General features: G+C 54.1%; 1 protein-coding gene across 1 annotated transcript; it reads left to right on the forward strand.

The window, feature by feature from the left end:
- Nucleotides 1-721: 721 nt before the first annotated feature.
- TRAM2 (translocation associated membrane protein 2) lies at nucleotides 722-21,109 on the forward strand. Its single transcript, XM_042032785.1, has 11 exons — nucleotides 722-947; nucleotides 8,773-8,836; nucleotides 11,036-11,145; nucleotides 11,380-11,496; nucleotides 13,076-13,134; nucleotides 13,678-13,762; nucleotides 13,856-13,926; nucleotides 14,581-14,685; nucleotides 14,812-14,970; nucleotides 15,953-16,122; nucleotides 16,673-21,109. The coding sequence occupies exons 1-11, from the start codon at nucleotides 828-830 to the stop codon at nucleotides 16,744-16,746; spliced, it is 1,134 nt and encodes a 377-aa protein (XP_041888719.1). The 5' UTR covers nucleotides 722-827; the 3' UTR covers nucleotides 16,747-21,109.
- Nucleotides 21,110-22,170: the final 1,061 nt, after the last annotated feature.

Raw genomic sequence — 22,170 nt, forward strand, 5'->3', positions numbered from 1 at the left:
GCATCTGAGCTTTCCGTCCCGTGCTGGGTCCAGGTCCCGGCTCTTGGACCGGTGCCGCGGCTGTGCCAGTGCCGGGTCCGTGTCCAGGGCTGTGGCGAGGTCTGGTGCCAGTACTGGGGCTGGGTCCAGGTCCGTGCCAGTGCCGGGTCCTGATCCGGGTCCAGGGCCGTGTCCGTGCCCAGATCCGGGTCCAGCTCCGGGGCGGGGTCGGGTGCTGGGTCCCGGTTTGGGTCCGGCTCCGTGGCCGGGTCACGGTGCGGGCGGGGTCGGTGCCGGTGCTGGTGCGGGTCGGGGCGGTGCCAGTGCCGGTGCCGGTGCCGGTGCCAGTGCGGGTCGGGGCGGTGCCGGTGCCGGTGCCGGTGCCCGTGCCGGTGAGGGTCGGGGCGGTGCCGGTGCCGGTGCCGGTGCCGGTGCCGGTGCCGGTCCCAGTGCGGGTCGGGGCGGTGCTGGTGCCGGTCCCAGTGCGGGTCGGGGCGGTGCCAGTGCCGGTGCCGGTCCCGGTCCCGGTGCGGGTCGTGGCGGTGCCGGTGCCGGTCCCAGTGCGGGTCGGGGCGGGGTCGGTGCCGGGGCCGGGGTCAGTGCCGGTGCGGGTCGGGGCGGTCCCGGTGCCGCTGCCGCTCCCGGTGCCGCTCCCGGTGCGGGTCGTGGCGGTGCCGGTGCCGGTCCCGGTGCGGGTCGGGGCGGGGTCGGTGCCGGGGCCGAGCGGAGCCGGGCGGGCTCAGGCGGGGAGGGCTCAGGCGGCGGCGCCTGCGCGGGGCCATCGCGGCGCTCCGCGAAGTTCCGCGGGGCCCGGGGAAGTTTGGGCTCGGCTCGGCTCGGCCCCGGCCATGGCCTTCCGCCGGCGGGCCAAGAGCCACCCGCTCTTCAGCCAGGAATTCCTCATCCACAACCACGCCGACATCGGCTTCTGCCTGGTGCTCAGCGTCCTCATCGCCCTCATGTTCGAGGTGAGACCCCCCCGCCATCGCCCCCCCGCCGGGACCGGCTGGCTGTGTGTCCCCACCCCGTGGACGCGGTGACCACCGCCTTGCCCTGCATGGGGTGTCCCCCCTGGGGCTGTCTCGGCTCGGGGGGAGGCCGCACCCGGGCCGGTGCCCCCATCCCGCACGGGGAGGGGGCTGTGGGGTGCGGGACTCCTCGGTCTGGGGGTCAAAGTGCCGCCCCATTCATTCCCCATCTCTCACCCACCGCCCCGGAGGTTCCCCACATTCCCACGGGGACCCAGCCTGGTGCTGGCTTTGGGGGTGGCACATCCTTCTCCCCCCGCTCCAGCTCTGCCGGGGGTCTCTGGCTGGGGAAGGGGGAGCACAGGGGGTGTCAAGCCCCCTGCCCCAAACCCACCGCAGCTGCCGGGGTGTCCCAAGCACTGAGGGGCACATCAGCCCCACGCAGCGAGAAGCCAAGCCTTGTCTGATATTCCCAGCTCTTGGAAATGGAAAGAATATTTTTTTTTGGGCCTTTTTTTCCGCCTTTTTTTTCCTTTAACAATAGCCCTTTTCCAGGTGTTTTCTCCGCAGCCCGCTGACCCCGCGCCGTGGGACGAGCACCGGCGGCTGCTGGGCCTGGGGCAGGCGCTCCCCGGCCTTTCCCCACCCCGGCCATCCCGCTGTGCTGCGGGCCATGGGAAGGCATCCCTGCTCCTCCACGGGATACCTTCACCCTGCCGGGGTGGCCGCAGACCCCCGCAAGGCCGCTGTCCCACCACCGCCATGCCGGGAACGCCGCTCTCTCCCGCTGCTCCGGCTGCTTCCCTCTCCGCCTGCTTTCCCTTTCCGTGCGGCTTCGCTTGGCTCCGGGCATCCCACGCCGAGGCACCGGGCCGTGGTCAGCGGCACCGCCGGCTGGGACCCCCCCGCCTCCCCCGCTGAACCCTCCCCTTCGGCAGTGCCACGTTTCAAAGCAAATCCGGATGGGAAAGGGGTGGCCGGGGGGCCTGGCGAGGGAGGAAAGGCTCCTTCTGGAGCGAATCGCAGCAGGAGGAAATCCATTTCCTTAATTTCTCCCCGCTGGAACCCCCTGCTTTTCTATCCCCCTCTTTTTTTACTACGAACTCATTGAATGAACGAGTCTCTTCCAGCGCTCGAACCCCTTTCAATGTCCTTGTGTATGTATATATGTATTTATTTAAGGGTTTCAAAACCGACCCAGGAGGGCCAGCTGTATTTCAAAGCCACATGCAAATGCTGCAAAGTTGGGCTGCAAGTTTTGTATTCGTACTTTAAAAAGAAAATGCCACAGAGGTTGCATCTCTCTCTCAGGGTTTCTCCCTGCAGATGGTTTTGTATGTTGGAAGCCCCGTCCTGGAGAGGTGGTACCTGGGCTTGCTGCTGTGGTGCTTTAGGTTGATACGGTGCTGTGAGATTTTGAAATGTGATGAACGCCCCTGTGGAGGTGGCAGCAGGGAGGGGTTTGTGGTGTTTCTGGGTTTTTTAAATGTCTTTTAATTAAATCTCCCTCGGATGCTGAAGGCAGCAGTTTGCTGCTCTCCCAGCAGACCTCAGGGAGACAATGCTTGCCATGCCAGGGCGGCTTCCAATGCTCCCTGTGCCCGGCAGCATCATCCCTGCCTTCCCCTTGGCATGGGGTTTGGGACAGCTCTTGCTCCTTGTGTATATTGTGGTTTATTTTTATTTTATTATTACTTTTATTCCTTCTGCTTTCTTTTCCCTTGGAGGAGAAATCAGGCTCTGCTCTTGCCCAGCCCTCCAACCCTTCTGTGCCCGTTTGTGCCACCTGTGTTGCGAGTTTTCGTGGCAGCTGAGATTCCTTGCCATGGTGAGGAGTACCTGTCACTGTCCCTTCTCCTGGCATCCCTGCTTCCCACCCTGCAGCCGGGCTTCCACCTTCCCCAGTGCCTGTGGCCACAGCCAAGCTCAGGCTCAGCGGAAAAGGCCGAATCCTGCTCACAATAGGCCGTTTCCTGCAGGGAAGGTTTTCTTGGGAAGACACAAATAAGGTTTTTAACCTTTTCCCAGGCATCCCTCAGGAGCTGAGTGCTTCCTTGCTCTGGCACCCTGCTCGGGGGGTGCCATGGGTCTCCTGCTCCTCAAGCACAGCACAAGCTACACCTTGAGCATCTTTTTGGGTGCACAACCTTTCCCCGTCCAAATGGGTTCACCAAGCTGGTAATTCCTCCGTGGCAGGGAGCAGGTACTGGTCATGATGGGATTTGGTGGCATGAGGCTGCTCCTTGGTGTTACAGGTGTGTTGGATTTGATTATTCCAGTGCTGTGTGTGTTTTTGAGGATCATTGAGTTATGCAGGGAGGGAAGCCCCAGGCTTGGAGGGAGTTTCCCCAAAAAGGCCTGTCCTGAGCTGGGCACTACAAAGTGTTTTTCCTTCCCAGCCAGCCTAAGCCTTCAGGGTGGGAAAACACACCTGGTGTGCATCTGCCTGGTGCCAGAGGGGGATTTTGCCACGTGTGCGTGGTTGCTGGAGCCCAGAAAGAAAAACCTCCCCCTTTTTTTTTTGGTGAAAAACTATTTTGAGTAAGTCTGTACAGAAACACGAAACAGGTGCTTCCCATCCTCATGCAGAAATCACTTTGCATATCTTTTTCCACCCTGCTTTGCAGAAAAGTGAAGCCAAGACCAGACTGGGTTTAACCTGTGTCCCACCAGGGGTGGCTCCTGCGAGCGGTGTCGGGTCGAGTTTGGGGGAGACTTTGCTGATTTTGGAGAAGCTTCTATGTTAGATGGGGGCTGCTATTGTAATCTCTGAGGTGGGGAAACTTGATGCTCAGTCTTATGTGTGGGGTGATGAAATAAAGTTATAAACTATTGTTTTAAAAGTGGTTCCATGGCCTTGCTGGGCTTCCCCCTGTGTGCAGATCGTGGGACGTGAGTCACGGGCTCCCAAACTCTGGGTTGTGACACTGTCAGAAGAAGGCGGCTGACGAATGAGCTGCTATTTCCAGGCTTCCTGCTAAATATACTTTCCCCTTCCCGGTCCCCTCCGTAGTACTCTAAAAATTAAGGCCTTCCCGTTGTTAATGAGGGAAAACAAAATGCGTTCCTGCCTCCCCTGATCTTTGCCAGATGTGGGAACTGAGGCACGCGGGCGGCGTAAGGGTTGAGTAGCGGGGGAAGAAGGGAAAACGGGGAAAAAAAAGCAGTATTTAGGTTTACTTTTAAAAGGGGATAAACAGGAGGGAGGGTGAGGCAGTAGAAATCATGTGCTGGGGGATGAGTTTGTCTGTGGGGGCAGAGGGGCTGCACCGCCCTTGGGAAGGGCTTTTTGTCAAAGCCAGATGTTGACTTTGAAAGGCTTTGGTCCAAAGTTTGGGCTTCAGTTTACATATAGGGCCTGTGTCAATCCATGCTGTGGATCAGCAAGTTTGTCTTTCAATAAACTCTGTCTGGTGGGGGAAAAAGAAACCCAAAGTTGTGAGAAAAGCCTTTGGACAGCATTTTGTCTGTAATTAGTTTGAGTTGTTTTTCAAGCTCTGGAAATATTTTCCCAGCTCTGACTGCAGAAACTCCCCCAGCCTCCCCTGCCAGAGTTTTGGAGCTGCTTCCTGCCTCCAGAGTAGCTTTAACTCAAGCAGGACCATGGGGATGGTGGTGTGCCTGGGGGCTCCTGGCTGGGGTGAAGACAAATCCTGCTGGGATGAGGCTTTGGAGAAGGGAAGTGAGTTTCAGAGAATCCTGGAAGGGTGTGGGTTGGAAGGGACCTTAAAACTCATCTCATTCCAACCCTCTGCCATGGGCAGGGACACCTTCCACTAGACCATATTGCTCAGGGCCCTGTCCAACCTGGCCTTGAACACTTCCAGGGATGGGGAGTCCACAGCCAATCTGGGCCAGCTGCTCCTAGAGTTCACAGAGTGTCCTGGGGAACGATGCTCAAAAATTATCCCTCATTCCTGAAAATATTAATGTTTGAGAGTTGCAGTGGGTAGATTTTGGGAGAGGTTCTAAACTGCCTGGATGTGTGTGCTTAGACACCTTTTTAAAAGCCACCTGCACGTCTGCACAAGTGGAGTTGGGATTTTGATGTGGAGCATTTCATGGCAGGGAATAAAGAGCATCTTCTAAATTTCTGGATGGGGCTCAGAGCACCCTGGTCTGTGAAAGGTGTCCCTTCCCATGTCAGGGGGTTGGAACATGATCTTTAAGGTCCCTTCCAACCCAAACCATTCTGGGATTCTAAAAAAGGACAGGGGGAGCTTTGCTGCTCTGCATTAGGCAGCAATCTCCAGGCTAGTCAGGGTGTGGATTTTTCCAATCACCACATTATCAGGAAGTAAATGCCTGGTGGGAGATAGTGAATGTTGGTAGTGCTGGGATTGCTTGGCTTTATCTATTGCTCTGCCACCCAGGGCTGCAAGGTGGATGTGCTGATTTGATTTCTGGTCATGAGAATCAGCCTCATCCCTGTCCTGGCTGATCCAGGCATCTCAGGAAACTCTGGTCTTGGTGGACACGTTGAGTTTTGCCTCTTCACCATCCATCTGCACTTTGGTCTGTGAGTTAGTGGCTTTAACCACCAGAAACTCGCTTGGCTGCTGAGGATGTGGTTTCTTCTTCGTGGTTGTAGAGAGCTATCAGGACAACTACTTCCCAGATTTCCCTGGTTCGGCCACACAGAATCATCAAATCGTTAATGCAGGGAAAGCCCTCCAAGGTCATCAAGTCCAACCAATCCCCCAGCACTGCCAAGGCCACCACTGCCCCATGCTCCAGGTGCCACATCCCTCATGTAAGGCAGGATGAGGCTGGGATGAGGAACATCTCCCTCTGCGTGGAGGTGCTCTTAATACAGGTCAGAGAGTGAATGAGAAATAAATCCACAGCCTTTGCTACATGGTCCCTGCTCTGTGTGTCCCATGGAGACAAATCCTTCTCCCACCCTCTAAAAAGTTGTGCCAGGAGAGGGTTAGGTTGGATGTGAGGAATAATTTCTTTGTTGAAAAGGCATTGGAACAGGCTGCCCAGGGAAGTGGTGGAGTCATCGGACCGGGAAGTGTTCAGAAATTGTGTAGCCTGCCCTTGCAGACATGGTTTTGTGGTGAGCTTGGCAGTGCTGGGGGAATGGTTGGACTTTGTGATCTTAGAGGGCATTTCCAACCTAAATTATTCGGTGATTCCATGAATTCTGCCCCTGCCAGCAGCAGTTTAGCAGCAGCTCTGGCTTTACTCGCTGCCCTGCAGGGCAGAAGCGTGCCCAGCACTTCCTTTCCCATACCAGCATCTTGTTTCAGAGCAAACAGGCAGCGAGTCTTGTGCCTCTGAATAATCCTCACATTGCTCTTCTCACTCTGAACTTCTGCTTTCCCTGGCTGCCTGTGAAATGCTCAAGGCAGGCTCTAAGGAGTTTTGCCATCCCTGGTGCTCATCCCTATTTCCCAAGCCAAGGAAACTTGGTTTTTGCCTTGCAGGGGAGCTGGAGGTGGCATTGCTGGGGATCGTGGCTCAGGTGTTCCCTGTTTTCCAGGAGGCTTAAACTGCTCATTCTGTCTACTCAGGGCTGCATAGCAATGGGTGCTGATGTGGTGGAAGGGATATTGGGAGGGTTATGGGGGATTTTGGAGCCTGATGTTCACTTGGTGGAGCTCAGCTGTGACTTCATTCGAGTCACCTGTCCCTCTGTGCCCACCGGTAAAGGGTTGTGCTGTGAGCAATGGTCAGTCTGATCACTTCCCAGCTGGTTGCAGGAGACAGAAATGCCTTTGGTGCCTGAGAGGAGACTTTCCCTCTATGTAGGTTCTGTGGGATGGGAAGGATGCCAGGAGTTCAAGTTTTGCCACGGTGGCGTTAGTGAGTGGCTGCAGGTGTGTGCCTGACCTCCCCATCTGTCCCATGGAGCAGAGAGGCTGGAAATGTCCGTGGAAATCAGTCTGTCAGGAGCCTGCCTGCATCCAGGCGGTTACATCTTTGGCTGTTCAAATATTTCACTCAGACTTTAGGAAACAACCTGCTGCCCCTCTGTAAGGAGGGGTGAAGAGGTGCTGAGGTGGCTGCAAAGCTGCTGGTGGTTCTTCAGCCCTGCTTCAGGAAGCAAAGGGACGTGTGGATATGGGACAAAGCATTGCTTGATGCTGGAGTGGATGGAGGAACCTTCCTACCAGGCCCTCTGGGAAAGAAGATAAGGAGAATCTGTGGAAACTGTGTTGGGGCTGAGCTCTGTGTGGGCATTGCTCCCCACCCTGGGACACTCCAGAGTAATTTCCTTGGACTCACAGCTCTGGCCTGTGTCCTCTCCAGCAGGTTAGGAGGCTTCACCTGGAGTTGATGTCTTGTTCCCAGCTGTTTACAGCAATGGATGTCAGCCAGGTGCTCGGGGAGCTGTAAATCCATCAGTGCCTGCAGCTGTTGGCACATCCATGCCATAGCCACCCATCTCTGCAGCATCACAGCCACCACTGGCTCCATGCCTTTGTTTCGTGCCCTGTGCCAGCCTGTGGCAAGGTTTGGTTGTAAACTCCAAGTCCTGGATGTGCTCTGGGATGAAGCAACTTGGCTTTCCCAGCCAGCAAGGTCTGTAGGAGCCAGAAGTGTCTCCCTCAGCCAGCTTGAGGCCAGGTGATGCACTTTTTCCATTCCCACCCCAAGCTCTGCCCGTGGTCTCCATCTCCTGCATCTACTCCTCCACAAACAGAGCACAACATGTGGGATTTCCTTTTTTATTCCTTTCTTTTTTTTTTTTTTTTAAGTGGAAAAAGCAATGAAATCCCCAAACATCACGAAAACACGCTGTGGAGTTTGCTGTCCCCGAGCCGGGGCTGCCTGCGCCGGTTGCTCAATGCTGGTGGTAACAGGATGGGAACGCTTGGCAAAGTCCCCCTGTCTCCCCCACAAGCTGTGGAGCAATTTCCAGCTGGGATTTTTAATACCCTGCAGCTCTGAAGCAGTGGCAGCCATGTCTGTGTGAAATGCAGCTCGTCCCCATTGGCATTCGACGGGCACAGGATTTTTTGGGGCTGGTTGTGTTTTAGGGTGGGTGCTTATGAAGCATTGGAGGGTTGGCTGGGAGCCAGCGGAAAGGGAAAATCTGGTGACCAGTGTGGGGTTGGATGGGATGAAGGCATGTTTGGTGTCGGACGTCTGTGCACTGGGTTTTGCTGTGGCCCCAGCTCGAGGGTGCTTTGGTCATGGAGGTGCAGTTTTGGGGCATCCTGTGGGGTGGATACTCTGCCCCATTCCCACAAAGCCTCCTGCTTTGCTGCAGGGGACGGTCATTCCTTTGAAATAAGTGCAATTTAGTCACTGGCCACCTCTCTGGCTGCCACGGGCAGGACCTGAGGGAATGGCTGGAGCTGTGTCAGGGCAGGTTTAGGCTGAATATTAAGAAAAGGTTCTTCCCCCAGAGAGTGGCTGGGCACTGAACAGGCTCCCCAGGGAATGGTCACGGCCCCAGGCCTGACAGAGCTCAAGAAGGGTTTTGACCATGCTCTCAGGCACAGGCTGGGATTGTTGGGGTGTCTTGTGCAGGGCCAGGAGTTGGACTTCAGTGATCCTTTTGGGTCCCTTCCAACTCAGGATATTCCGTGATTTTATTCTATGATTGAATAAACGAAGAGTAAGCATCACAGCCCTGGGTTTCAGGTGTCCTGATGTCTCATCCCAGGCTTTTTTTTCTCCTTTTGGACGTGCATCTGGGGCTTTGTGGGAGACCAGTGCAAGGTTCAGTGTTTCTGCAAGTGAAGCTGGTGCTGGCACATCTCCCTGGATGATTTGCCTTTCCCGTTGTGGTTGGAAAAAAATAAATGGGTCCAGAGGAATGGACTTAACAACTGATTTGCTTTTTCTGCCTTCTGTGTGTCTTTGACAGGTCACAGCCAAGACTGCCTTCCTGTTCATCTTACCTCAGTATAATGTCAGTGTGCCTACAGCAGGTGAGAGATGCCTCTGCTCCACATATCCCCAGGGGAAGTTGAGTCTGGTCTGCCCCAAATCCTCACTGCCAGCTGGCCTGGGCTCACCTTCTGCTGATTGACTGCCCAGGACCTTGTCTGGTACTAAAGGAGATGTCAAAAATAAGGTATTTTGGGAAGAAGCAAAGCTTGAGTGGCTCAGAGCACTCTGGTCACGTCTGTCAGCCCTCATGCTGCCAGAGTTGGAAAGAAACGCTTTCCAGGGAGTTCAGGGGCTTCCAACTCTCTCTCTCTGCCATGGCCAGGCCACTCAGTGCTCCCTGCAGGGTGAGGATCCTGCTCCAGGCCTGCTCAGGCAGGATCCAGCTGTGTGATTGCCTGTCTGGAGCAGCTTCTTGTTGCCCTGAGGAGCAGCAGAGATCTACCTCTTTGCCAAGCAGCAGGGGCTGGACATGTCATCCCTGTCCTGCTAATTTTTGGGGATGACACCTGGAGGGGAGGGTGTGGAGATGCAGGTGGTGCACAGCATCCCTGCTCCAGGCAGGTTCAGATTCACAGGGAGTAATTCCAGGCGGTTCTGAGCTGGTGTAGCTCGGAACCAAACAGCCCAGAAGAGGTGTCCCAGCTTCCAGCCTGGAAGCTCAGCCCCTGCTCCTATTTTGGCTGCTGGTTGCTGCCTTCCTGGCTCAGAGCCCCTCTGGATCTGGCAGGGATCTGGGCACTGGCGTGGAGACAGCAGGAGGTGGTTTGGGTAAAGCCCTGGGTTCGGGATGAGCCAAACGCCTGGGGCACAGAGCCTGGCCTGGTGGCAGAAAACTGCAGTTAATTGGGAGTGTTTGAGCAATCATCCACAGAAGGAGCAGGGTGTTGGGCTTAGTGGAGCTACAGCGAGGCAGACATGCGGAAGATAAAAGCTCTGCCCTTAAAAGCTTTGAATGTTATGGCTGAAGGAATCATTCAGACTCCAGATTAAATTGTGGTCCCTGCTCCCCTGTGGCACAGTCCAGACAACTTCTGCTGCTGGTTTTTAAGGGATTTATTCTTTCCTGGTACCAGAAATCTCAGGGGGCACAGAAACACCTCCGCAGGACCAGGTATTGGGGTATCAATATAGGGCACGGGCTAGTGGGGAGAGAGACCTTGGTGTGCAGCAGCTTGTTGGGAGGAACCTAAATTTTTCCAAGGCTTTTCCGTGTCTCCCACAGCTCCTGCTAGAGCTTCTGAGGTGCCCTGGAGAGAGGAGGCAGAGCCATTGCATGTGTAAATGATACTATTTTCTTTGGCCTGGCAGTTCTGTCTTTTACCTTGCTCTGGGATACAGGCACCATTTTTACCTCCGGGTCTGCACAGCACTGGGGGCTCCTAAGGACAGGGTGTTTTCATATCCTTGTGCCAGGTGTCTTCGTAAATCCCGTTCAGATCTTAGAAATCTGGAATGAAGCTTTGTTTAGGGTAAAAAGGGCTGGTGACAGAGCAGTCTCTTCCCAGCATCGATCTCAGGAGAGAATGGACTGGATCGGGGTGAGGGGGAGCAGCAGCCAGGGGTGGGCTGAGCTTCGTGTGAGGATACTTCCTGCAGCATTCCCAACTCTGCTTCTTCCCATAAGCTGCAGGGCTGCAAATAGTCACCTAAATGTAGATGATGTCTGGGGTATTTTGGGTGCTGTTGGGTCTCCTGTTGCTCCAGAAGAGCACAGCCTCCCATGGGTCCTATTTCTCATCCACCAGCCCTGTGCTGCTGCCTCAGATCTTTGAATAGCACAAGGCATCTGCATTTAGGCAGCTGAATCCCGCTCCAGCAGTTTCCAGGGAGGAGTGGGAGATCATGAAGGAATGGTGAATCCTAACCGAGGGGGTGGAAATCCCATCCCAAGCCCTGATGTTCCTAGTGGGGCATCCCTGATCTTGTCACCTGCTTCAGCCTCCCAGCTCTTCATCCCTCCAGGTGATAAATTCCCATCTCCACAGCCGAGCTGTCCCCAGTGGCAGGGGGAAGCTTTAAGTGTCCCCACTGTCCCCTCCCTTGAGGTACACACCCATGTTAAAGGGGAAACCACCCACCTCTGCCATGAACTAACCCCGGGTAGAGCCCTTTTTCCCAGCCACTGGCATAGTCATGACCCCTCTCTGGTGTCCCCATCCAAGCTGCTCCCCACTAAGCCCTTACCTGGAAATCCTTTGGGCCATGGGGCTCTGACCCACCCTTTGGTCTCTTTGCAGATGGGGAGCTGGTCCAGTATCACTATGGGCTGAAGGATCTGGTCACCATCCTCTTCTACATCTTCATCGCCATCATCCTGCACGCGGTGGTGCAGGAGTATGCCCTGGACGTGAGCGCCATTCCCTGTCTTGTGTCCTCATATTACCTCAAATCCCTCAAATCCCATGGAGGGAGGTGGTCCTGCTGCAGTTAAATGCTGTTCTGGGGGTGGTCTGGTGGTTAAGGTGGTGATGGGTGAGCCTTCATCTCTGGAGGCTGCTTGGGATGAGGAGGATGAGGATGAGGAGAGTTGATGGTGGCTCATGTTTTCTTGTTCTTTCTCTCTCCCTCTGCTCCTTCCCAGAAAATCAACAGGCGTCTGCATCTCTCCAAGGTCAAACACAGCAAGTTCAATGAGTCAGGGCAGCTGGTTGCCTTCCACCTCACCTCTGTCATCTGGTGCTTGTACGTCGTGGTGACGGTAAGGCATCGGGCTGGCCGGGATTTGGGTTCCCAGGGGGGAATTGTGGCTTCTGGAGCACAAAATCCCACTGGCAGCAGAGTCCCCAGCCAGCCCCTGGGCCAAAACAGGCACATTTCAGTCAGTTTAGCTTTCAGCTGTGATGGATCTTTGCAGCCACTGAGTGAGGGCAGTTTTGGGAGATGCTTCTCCTGTATTGTACAAAGCACAGGCAGATGGGCTGTGAATTATTTTCAGAGCTGGGCCCCAGAAATCCTGTCTGGCCCCATCATCTCCATCCTCTGCTCCAGGACCTGTTGCCTTTCTCAGCTTCTTATTTTCTTCCTTATTTCCTTCAGTGCCTTGAGGTTTTGGGGTCCCTTTTGCAGGGTCGTGAGGCTAATGGGCAGAATTTTGGGATCACTCCTTGTGGTTCCTTCCTTGGCAAGCTGATGGTGAGGGAGTCTTTGAAAACAGGGAAATCATGCTGTTCCTTGGGAATGTGTCAACCCAAAGAATTCAGAGGGAAAACTCATTTTGGGGAAGAAGGGGGAGGGAAGAACAGGGGGTGTGGGAGAGATCTGACTGTTCTGGCAGTGTGAAGTGATGATGATGCTCTGCTACCTGCAGCCATTGGGGTCTGGCTGTGGTCTCCAGTGGCTCTGGGGAAGGATCTTTGGGGACAGATCCCCACTGTTTGGAGGGTCCTGCCAGTCTCCCTTAGGGAGCCACTTTTCCCTTCAAGGCCAGCATTTTTAGAGATTTGCTGGCACTGCCTCTGCCCCATAGGGCTCTGAGGAAGGAAACTGGCAGAATTGTTTATGCTGCTGCTTTTGGGCTCCCCTTGCCCAGTGCCAGACCTGTCCCTCAGCAGCTGCTGGGCTAGAGCCTGCTGTGCAGCCCACAGTGCTGTGATGTGCTCCCCAAACACCCCAGTGTGCAGAGCAGGTCACCCTTGTGCTTCCCTGGCCTTCCCCAGCCAAAAAAAAAGGGCTTGAGACAGACAGGGAATGGGTGATGGTGACTGGGCAGGACAAATTTCCCATGCCAGCATCTCCTTGCAAAGCCCAGGGCAGCATCCTTGTGGCAGGGGTGAGAAGGGAGTCCCACCCTGTAAAGCAAGAGGTGGAAAATGAAACTATCCAATTCGTATCCAGCTATTTTTGTTGGTGTTTTCTGTTCCTCTTTCTCTTCAGAAGCACTTCTGGTTGCTGAAGTGCTACTGGGGTTGGAAATGCCAGTGCGGAGGAAGCCTCCGGACCATGCACACGGCCGCTTGAGCCGTGCCACAGGAATCTCACTCCTACACCTCGAGAGCATTCCAAACCCCAGAATATCCTCTCCTGAACTTGGGACCCTCTGTGCAACTGAGCAAGCAGCCTTCAGCCCCCAAACAAGGGGCCTGGTGAAATTTTAGAAGGGTGCTAGAGACCTACAAATGCAGAGCTCAGCCTTGGCCCTCACGGGGAACGTGTTTTTTTCTGCAGGCTGTGACGAGACTCGGGTGTCATCCCCTGTTCCTCGTTTCACTGTACCATCAGCCCACCCTCTCAGAACCTGTTCTGTTTTGCTGAAGCCTTGCCTCTCTTCTCTTTTTCAGGAAGGATACATTTCAAACCCCCGGAGTCTGTGGGAAAACTACCCGCATGTTTATCTGCCGTAAGCACTCGTGAGGGCATTTTGTTCTGGGGCTGGCCCCTTCCTTCCTCTCCACAGTTTTGCCTGCTGGGAGTGGGGTGCTGACAGCACAGCACCCTCTGCATGCACCCTGCTGCAAGGATGCTGCAGTGAGACTATGGGGAAGGGGGGAATATCTCATTTGTGAGCCCGGGGAGGGTGTTCCGGAGGGTTTCCTTCATGAGGAAGGCCCGGTGGGCTTGGTTACTCATCCTGGCTGTTTCCTGCAGCACCTTGGGAAAGTCTCTTTGCTGTTAATTTTTTGCAGCAGAAATGTAGTGGGGGGTGATCCTCCCTCCCTTCTTGGGTTTTTACAAAAGTGAGGTTTTCTGAGAGCACAAGCATCTGGATAAACTCCATGTGCAGCTCTCTCAGCTCAACAAATAACTTCAGCCCACAAATGATTTCTCCTAAATCCCGTGGCTCCAAACAATGGAGGGATTGCCCAGCGCTGCCCTGGCACTCGGGTTCTTGGGGTCCTGCCATGGCCTGGGCTGGCTCACGTGGCTCTTCCCTGCATTTCAGGTACCAGGTGAAGTTTTTCTACCTGTGCCAGCTGGCGTACTGGCTGCACGCCCTGCCCGAGCTCTACTTCCAGAAAGTCCGCAAGGTGAGAGCCAGGTGGAGGTTTTAGGAGAGGGAGCTCTCGAGAGGGTGGGTGGAGAGGGCTGAGAGGTTGATTTGGCTTCTGTGCCCCTGCCAGGAGGAGATCCCCCGGCAGCTGCGCTGCATCGCGCTCTACCTGCTGCACATCGCCGGCGCCTACCTGCTCAAGTGAGTCACCTGCCTCAGCATCCCCTCCCACACCTGGGATGGGGCTGGGCAGCTCTTTCTGCACTGGCAGTCACCTGGGAATCCTCAGCGGGGTGAGGGGCTTAGAGGGAATAAATGGGATTGTTTCAGTGGAGAGCAGGTAGGCAGGTAGGTAGAACAAAGGGGGATGGTTTTAAACTGAAAGAGGAGAGATGTGGATATTGGGAAGAAATTCTTGCTTGTGAGGGTGGTGAGGCACTTGGCACAGGTTGCCCGGAGGGTTTCCTATCCCTGAAAGTGTCCAGGGCCAGGTTGGATGGGGTTTGGAGCAACCTGGGATAGTGGAAGATGTCCAGGGCAGGGGCTTGGAATGAGGTGATCTTTAAGGTCCTTTCCCACCCAACCCATTCTAAGATAAAAAGTGGAGCAACCTTCCCAGCCATAGGGTTTTGTGTTGGATACATCCCAGCTCCGCTGCTGTTTTGGGCTGTGTTGATGGTTTGGGGACAGGAATTTTGCCCATTGCAGTCCTATCCCCACTGCTGCAGAAAGGTCTGGCTTTGGGCTGGTGCTGCAGCTTGTGAACAGCAGCGCAGAGGCTGTAGCTGGGTTTGAAGGATGAAGGATGAAGGTTGACCAGCCCAGTGATGCTTTTTTCTTCCTCTTCCCTCCCAGCTTAACCCGCTTGGGGCTGATCCTCTTGCTGTTGCAGTACTTGGCTGAGTTCTTCTTCCACATGGCACGGCTGGTTTACTTCACGGACGAGAACAACGAGAAACTGTAAGCAGGGGAGCTGCCTGGGGCTCCTGTCTTCCTCCAGAGCCTGGGAGAGCCTGGATTTCTCTCTCACCTCCTGGGTCAGCGCTGGGGCTGCTCCTGCCCACACCTCTGCTTGCCCTCATGCAGGTTTAACGTCTGGGCCGTGGTGTTCGTGGTCACCAGGCTCTTCACCCTCACCTTGTACATCCTGGTCATCGGCTTCGGGCTGCCGCGGGTGGAGAGCCAGGCCCTGGACCCCGAGAGAGGGAACTTCTTCAGCTTCCTCTTCAACAATATTCTTTTCAGGTAGGAATGTCTGCTGTGTCTTCCTTGGCTGTGTTACCCCAGCGTGGGTTTTGCTGAGTTTGGAAATCATGGAATCCCAGAATGGCTTCTGTTGGAAGGGACCTTAAAGATCGTCTCGTCCCAACCCCTGCCGTGGACATGGATGCCATCGCTAGGCCAGGTTGCTCCAAGCTTCGTCCAAATGGGATCCAGGCAGTGGGGATCTGATTTTGGTTCCATTTAGGGAAGGTCTTAGTGAGCTGAAGGGGGTGTGAAGGAAGCAAGGAGGGGTTTAAAGGCTGCACAGAGCCACAAAGGAGGGGAAAAGCCAGGAAATAAAGTGTAAATCAAGTGAAATTATAAAGTGCAAGCCTGTCTTGGAGAAAGGCTTGCAGGCTTTCCCTGTTGTGCCTGTAAGTGCATTTACCCAGATGTGGTGAAGGAAAAGGTATTTTCCCTTCTGCTTGGACATGTTTGGCTGCCCGTTGATGTGGGAAGCAGAGGGTGGGATGGGCTCCTCATGCCTTGCAGTCAAGACCGGGAGCCTTTCTCACCCTTGCAGCAGCTGTGGGTTCAGTTCAGAACTTGCTAGGCCTGGTCCTTCCCAAGCTTTTTGAAGCCATGGACTGCTGGCACACCTGAGGGTTTGAGGGACTTTCTTAGCTCCCTTCCACCTTTTAGATGTACAGACCATCCGGGAACATCGTACCTTGACTGTGCCATGTTGTGGTTTGGGCAGTGCTGGTTGAGATGATCCTGTTCTTCCATTCCTGCCCTAAAGTTGAAAGACTCAATGAGGAGCACGTGAGGGCTTTTTGGTGTGCAGGGAAAGGAAAGTGGCTGCTCTGGGCTCAGGCTTGGCAGAAAGGAGAGATGGTGGCTGGAAGGATGGCGTCTGCCATGCAGGGGGACCTCGGCCACCAGCCCCGGTGAGGGGGGAAGGCTGGGCTGGGGGTGGCCTCGCTGCTGTGTTCTCAGCCTGCCTCTTCTCCGCCCCTGGCAGAATGAGTGTGCTGCTGTTGGTGTGCCTCTTCCAGGCCTCGGTGATGTGGCGCTTCATCCACTTCCAGCTGCGGCGCTGGAGGGAGTACTGGAACGAGCAGAGCAGTCGGAAGCGAGCCGCCGCCGCCGCCGGCACCAAGCAGCAAACCAAGCTGCTCAAGAGGGACTCGGGTGAGTGTTGCAAGGGTGGCACCGTGGAGGCATCAGTCCTGTGGTTCAGTGTCCTGATGTTGTTGGGGTTTCCCTGTGTCTGTGGGCCAGTCCTGAGAGGAAAAAGGGTTTGGCTTGTGCAAGGGACCAACTTTCTTTCTCCGTAGAATCACAGAATGGTTTAGGTTGGAAAAGACCTCTGAGATCATGGGGTCCAGCCTTTGACCAGTCACCACCCAAGAGCACCAAGTGCCACATCCAGTCATTCCTTGGACACCTGCAGGGGTGGTGACTCCAAACCTCCCTGAGCAGCCCATTGCAAAGTTTAATCACCCTTTCTGTGAGAAAATTCCTTCTAATGTCCAATCTGAACCTCCCTCATGGCAGCTTGAGGCCATTTCCTCTTCTGTCCCTGTTCCCTGGGAGCAGAGCCCAACCTGGCTGCCCCCTCCTGTCACGGAGGTGAGGCAAGTGAGAAGGCCCCCCCTGAGCCTCCTTTTCTCCAGGTTAAACACCCCCAGCTCCCTCAGATGACCCTCTAGACCCCTCACAGCTCTGTTGCCATCCCCAGGTTACCATGAAAACGGAGTGGTGAAAGCGGAGAACGGAACCTCACCTCGCACCAAGAAGCTCAAGTCTCTGTAGAAGCCGAGGGTTGTCTCCTGGGGAGGAGGGCGAGATACCAGGACTGAGCAGCCCCTCCTCCTGCTCCTCAGGAGCAGCATCTTGAAAGGCTCGGAATCATCTTCCCAAGGTGTCTCTCGCTCTCCTCCCTTTCTTTCTTGCTCTCGTGAACCGTTTGCAATAAAACCAAAAAGGCCCCGTTCCCCTTCTCCCATGCCCCTCATAGGAACCTTTTCCAGCCCTCCTGGTTTTGCCTTCCTCTGTTTGGTTGTAAACCAATTTTTTTTTTTTTTTTCCTATTTTAGTGTTCGGTTATTTTGGTTAATGGTTACAAATGTATCATAGATGGTTCCAAACAATCCTTTTTTCTCCTACAGCATGTTCCTCCCCTCTCTTCATGGTGCTTTCCTGAGTCCCTGGGACAGGGCCAGGACAGCTTGAAGGCACCAAATGTGTGTTATGGGATCAGGTTCCTGGGGGAGTGTGCTGGGGCTGTGAGATCTGAGGCTCAGGGGTGCTCTCAGGTGAGATGGGGCACACCTGGCCAGCGCTCAGCAGGATGGTGATGCTGCAAAGAGAGACCATGGTCTGATGGAGGAAGCTCAACCCTGTCTTGTCTCATGGTGGACCTCTGGTTAACCTCTGGGGTTTTCTGAACCCTGGTTTTGAGAATTTTGGAGAGCTGGGCAACAGGGAAGGGGGAGAACTTCCCTCTTCATATGGAAGGTCCACCTCCCAGCCTTTGCTTGCCCCAGCTGGGTTTCTCTTGGCTGCCCCATGGTTGCTCTTGGGCCTCCCAGCCACAAGAGCTGAGCCCAGGGCTCTGCAGCTCTCAGTGTTTTGTTGTGGGGCAGCAGCATCCTCAGGTCCATGTGAATCCTTGAGTGCTGCCCCGCTCTGAGTGCTGGCCTGGCTCCTGTCAGCCCAGGCCCTTTGCCAGCTTGTCTGTGCCTCGTGGACCTGATGTTCTTGGGGCTCGTGACCACATCCAGGTGACAAACTGGCTGCTGCAAAGGGTTTTGGCATCAGTGGGACTGTGCCCCTCGTGCTGTCACCTCAGCCTTCCTTGTCCCTTCCGTACCAGTCCAGCCGTGCCATCGGCAGCCACCAGCTTCACTCTTCGTTTCCAAAGGATACAGCGCTTGTATCCACCCAAGGTGCTATCAAATCCAGGGTTTCTTCCAAAAATCCTAGCCCCTTCATCCCTTTCTGAGCTGTGAACGAGATGACAGGGAAGGAAGGGGAAGGAGGCCGGGGCTGCAAGGAGCAGCTTGCATTTTAGGAAAAGCCTGGCTTGTGACGCGTAGCTGTTGGCAGATGGAGTTGTCTCAAATCTACCTCAGAGGCCATCTGTTGCTGCAGACCACTTTCCCCTCTCGCTCCTGCCTGCTGCCACCTCCACGTGCTGGCAGGAGATTTTGTGGAAAGCCAGATCCCACCGGCTTGATCCCTCGCTGACTCCGCTGGGGAGCAGCATCTGCTTGGGGTTTTGTGGGTCAGTGCCATCTCATTGGGCTTCTTTTTGGGGTGCCACACTTCAGGCTAGGTTTGGCAGGTGAGCAGTAGTGGCACCTCTGTCCCCACACTGTCCTCTGGGGCGGTTCCTGAGCTGGGCTTTGCTGTTGGTGCCTCTTGTGCAGCAAAGTCGGCTGTAGCTTTAGTTCTGCTTTGCCACGGCAGGAACAGGGGACTCGTGGTGTGTTCCCTTGGCTGGGTGAGGAGAGGGACACCGAGCTGGGAGGAGCTGGGGTGCTCTTCCATGTGCAGTCCAGGATTGATCCTTGCTGTGCCCCCTGCTCAGCCCTTCAGGCAGCTGAACTCCGGCTCTCTCTGAGTGCAATTCCAGCTTGAGGCGGGTGCTGTTGTCCTTCGCGCCAGTCGTGTTTTGAGGAACGGGTGACAGTTGATTTTCTGCCCCTCTTTGAGTTGAGTTGGGTTTTTTCCCATTTATCTGAGTGTCTTTTGTCCTTTCCTCCCCCTCGTTGAGGAGGTGCTGGAGGGAGAAAACGTGCAGGGATATGAGGACAGTTGGTCAAATTGCACTTGTTCCTCAATCCCCACAAGGTCTGAGTGTCTGAGAGATACTGGCAGGAGAGGGCTTTCCCTTTTTTCAGGGGAGCTGGGGAAGGAGGCTGGAGCAGATCCCTTGGTGGTACCTTGCCATTGCTCCTTGTAGCCTGTGCCTGGAGGATAAATCACTTTTTGGCTCAGAGGCAGCGACAGGACCCGTGGTGCAGTGTGATCGGGGGGAAAAGAGCTTTATGTTGGGAAGACATGGAAAAGGTCTAGTGTGAGAGGGTTTTCCTTTCTCCTACCTCTTTCCATCCCCTGCCAGTGCCCTCCAGGACTGACTGCTGGCTGACACCTCCCCAGAGCCTCAGCCAGGCCTTTCCTTCTGCAGCACCGGTGCCTTGCAGCAGCCGAGCTGCTGACTCTGTTAACAGGTGACACATAGAGCCCCCCAAGAACCCGGCTGCTGAATGATTCCTCCTCCTGCCTGCTTGGCTTCAGGCAGCTTTTCCACTTGCACAATCCTGTCTCGTCGTACAGTAGCTGGTGATGCTTTGTATCCCAAGTGCCTTATGTTGTAGCCTCTGCACTACAGCAGTAGCTGAACGCTCTCCCTCATTACTATGTCTGTACAACATATGCTACATTTACGTGTGTTTTTCGTTTACTTTTTGATAGAGCTACCAGGAGAAGGGACATTTGTTTTTGAAGCATTTCCATGTGCTCTTTTTATGGTTTTTTAAACCTATAGATGATGGGGCTTTTTTTTTTTTTTGCCCTCCCTATATTTAGTCCTCAGAAATCCCCATCCTTCTGTTAGACCCAAACCTGGCAGGTTGGGTTTTTTTTGAGCTGAGCCTTTGTTGTGAGGTGATATCCACTGTCATCCTGGAGGTTTGCAATCCCCTCTCCATCAGAGGGGCTGCCATGGGCTCCTATCTCTGTGTTGTAGTGCGAGCACAATCCCTGGGCTGCAAGCCCGCAGTAACTGCTCTTGTGTCCGTGTCATTTCTCAGCAGATCCAGCCTTCTTTTCAGCCCAAAGAGCTTTTTCTTGGAGCATTTTCATTGCAAGCCCTTACTGGTCAGTCTGTCCTTGGCCACTGTGCCTATGAAATGCCATGAGCTCACTTCCCCTTAGTGGATGCTCTTCCCATGCCCCATCTTGTCAAGCCCTGTGTCATCTGCAGAAAACACCATGGAATTGTTGGGTGAGGTTGGAAAACACCTGCAAACTCATCCAAGTCCAGCCTTTAATCCAACACCAAGATCCAGCCCTGAACAGGAGCTCTTGTCCACCACAGTGCAGAAAGTGATGGAGATTATCCCAAACTTCCAGTGGGACACGATTCCTTGCACCCTTTCCCACGGGCTTGAGGTGCTTTAGTAGTCTGCATCCATTATCCAACCTAAGGAGGTCAGGAATTAGTAGCCTGTGGTTTTTGGGGTGAAGTGTAGTGTTTTCCTGTCCTAGCCTAGAAGAGCTGTGAAATACCAGCACTTGGTTCTCTCTTGTCTTAGGTAGTTGGAGAATGGGCTTGGGAAGAGAAAGGGGTGGAGGAAGAACAGATGTAGCATTTCACATACAGTTTTTGAGTGACTCTTACATTATGGGGCATTACAGTCGCGTTTTGTCTTCTTCTTGTTGTTTAGGATTCTTCTTACTCATCATGTTTGGGTTAGCAGTAGCCAAGTTCCAGTCTCCTGTAGGTCCCCTTACCCTCAACTTACTGTTTTAAAAGGTATTTTTGATAGGCTTCCTGGTAGGAGGGAAGAGTGGCCACTCTGGGATGTCTCTTCCTTGCCTCCAAGGAAGACTCTGGAAGCTTGGAACCACCCTGCCTTGGCTGCAGTGCCTGGGGGTTTACAGCAGCCTCAGCCTCTTGCCTTTGGTAGATGGACCCCAAATTGTGTCAACAGTGGATGGAGATGATGGGGGGTGGTTTGCAGCCTTCCAGGAAATTTCATGGGGCATGAAAGGTTGGTTTAGTACTTTTCATGCCCAGCAGTGAAGTATGATCCTCGTCCTCGGGGCTGCGTGTGGAGTTTTTCTGGGAAGAACGGCTGTTGGAAAAGCCAGGCAGAGGTGTGCAGTTTTTCCTCGAAAATGTTGAACTCAACTGATCAAACTTCAGCAAAGGAACTCGAGGAGAATTTCTGTTCTTCCATATTTATGCTTTAGTGCAAATTTCTTGATTTTGGAGGGGGTGGGGGAAATTAACAGTCTCTGGTATTTTTTCCCGGTTGTTTCATTCTTCTGTCACTTCAGTTTTTGTATGGATTTTGTTTGTTGTTGTTCGTTATTCAGTGACTTGTGATAAACTCAGCAGAAGTATTTTTCTGAAATAAATAAATAAAAGGCATAGATTCTTCCAGTGCTCTTTCCACTGATCCTTTATTATTGCTAGGCTGTGCATGTGGCAGGGACACCTTCCACTGTCCCAGCTTGCTCCAAGCCTCATCCAGCCTGGCCTTGGACACTTCCAGGGATCCAGGGGCAGCCAGAGCTTCTCTGGGCAACCTGTGCCAGGGCCTCACCACCCTCACAGAGAAGGTTTTTTCCCCCACTATTCAATCTAAATCTACTCTCTTTCAGTTTAAAGCCATTCCCCCTTGTCCTGTCACCCCAAACCCTTGCAGCTGGGGTTCATCTTCCCATATTTCCCATGTCCACAGCATGGGCAGCTGCTCCAGAGTTCATTATTTGTGGCTGCTTTCATCAGAGGGAGTGGAGGATAAGGGTATTTGCAGGAGATGATTTATCTGATGTGGTTTAGGCACCTATTTTTGGTGAGCTATATTGTGTATTTTGTGCAGCTGGCTCCAGGCACACAACATCACTTGGCTGAGGGTTAGGGTACGGTTTTGTAGCCTGGGCAGAAAATAGTTTCTGACTTTCTACAGCTCCAGTAATTTCATCTGTAAGTTCTTGGTCTCTTGAAATCCGAGGTGGACCAGAGATCCCTGGAGTGATCCTTGGTCAGGGTGAGCAGCAGCAGAAAACAGGCCCAGAAGGGAAGAGCAGTGACCTTTCCACACAAAGGGAGACAGGAGAGAGCTGGCATGTGGAGACTCTCAGCTGTCTGAGGGGAAGTGGGAATTCACAGCACAAAAGCTGACTTAAAGCAGCATTTTGTTCCAAAGAGCTTTGTTCTCTGTGTGCATGACAGCTGCCTTTTGTAAGTGCTCCATGGCAACACCTGGCAGGTGTCACTTGGGGTGAGAAGGCTCCTGCCACGTTACCTTCATGGGGAGATGAGTAATGTGGCTCTGAGAGGAGCACGAGTGTCATAACTTCATTGCTATGCCAACTGCCTGTGTTCCCTTTTCCTTGGAGACCTGTCAGGTGAGATGACAAGTGGGTAAGGTGGGTTTAGATGGGATCTCAGTCCTAAAACCATTTCCCCTTTAACTTTTTGTTAAAAAATGCAGAGCT

Source organism: Corvus kubaryi, unplaced genomic scaffold, assembly GCF_017639235.1.
Source record: "Corvus kubaryi isolate FWS band 111438036 unplaced genomic scaffold, C.kubaryi_AGA036_p1.0 37354, whole genome shotgun sequence".
Lineage (NCBI taxonomy): Eukaryota > Metazoa > Chordata > Aves > Passeriformes > Corvidae > Corvus > Corvus kubaryi.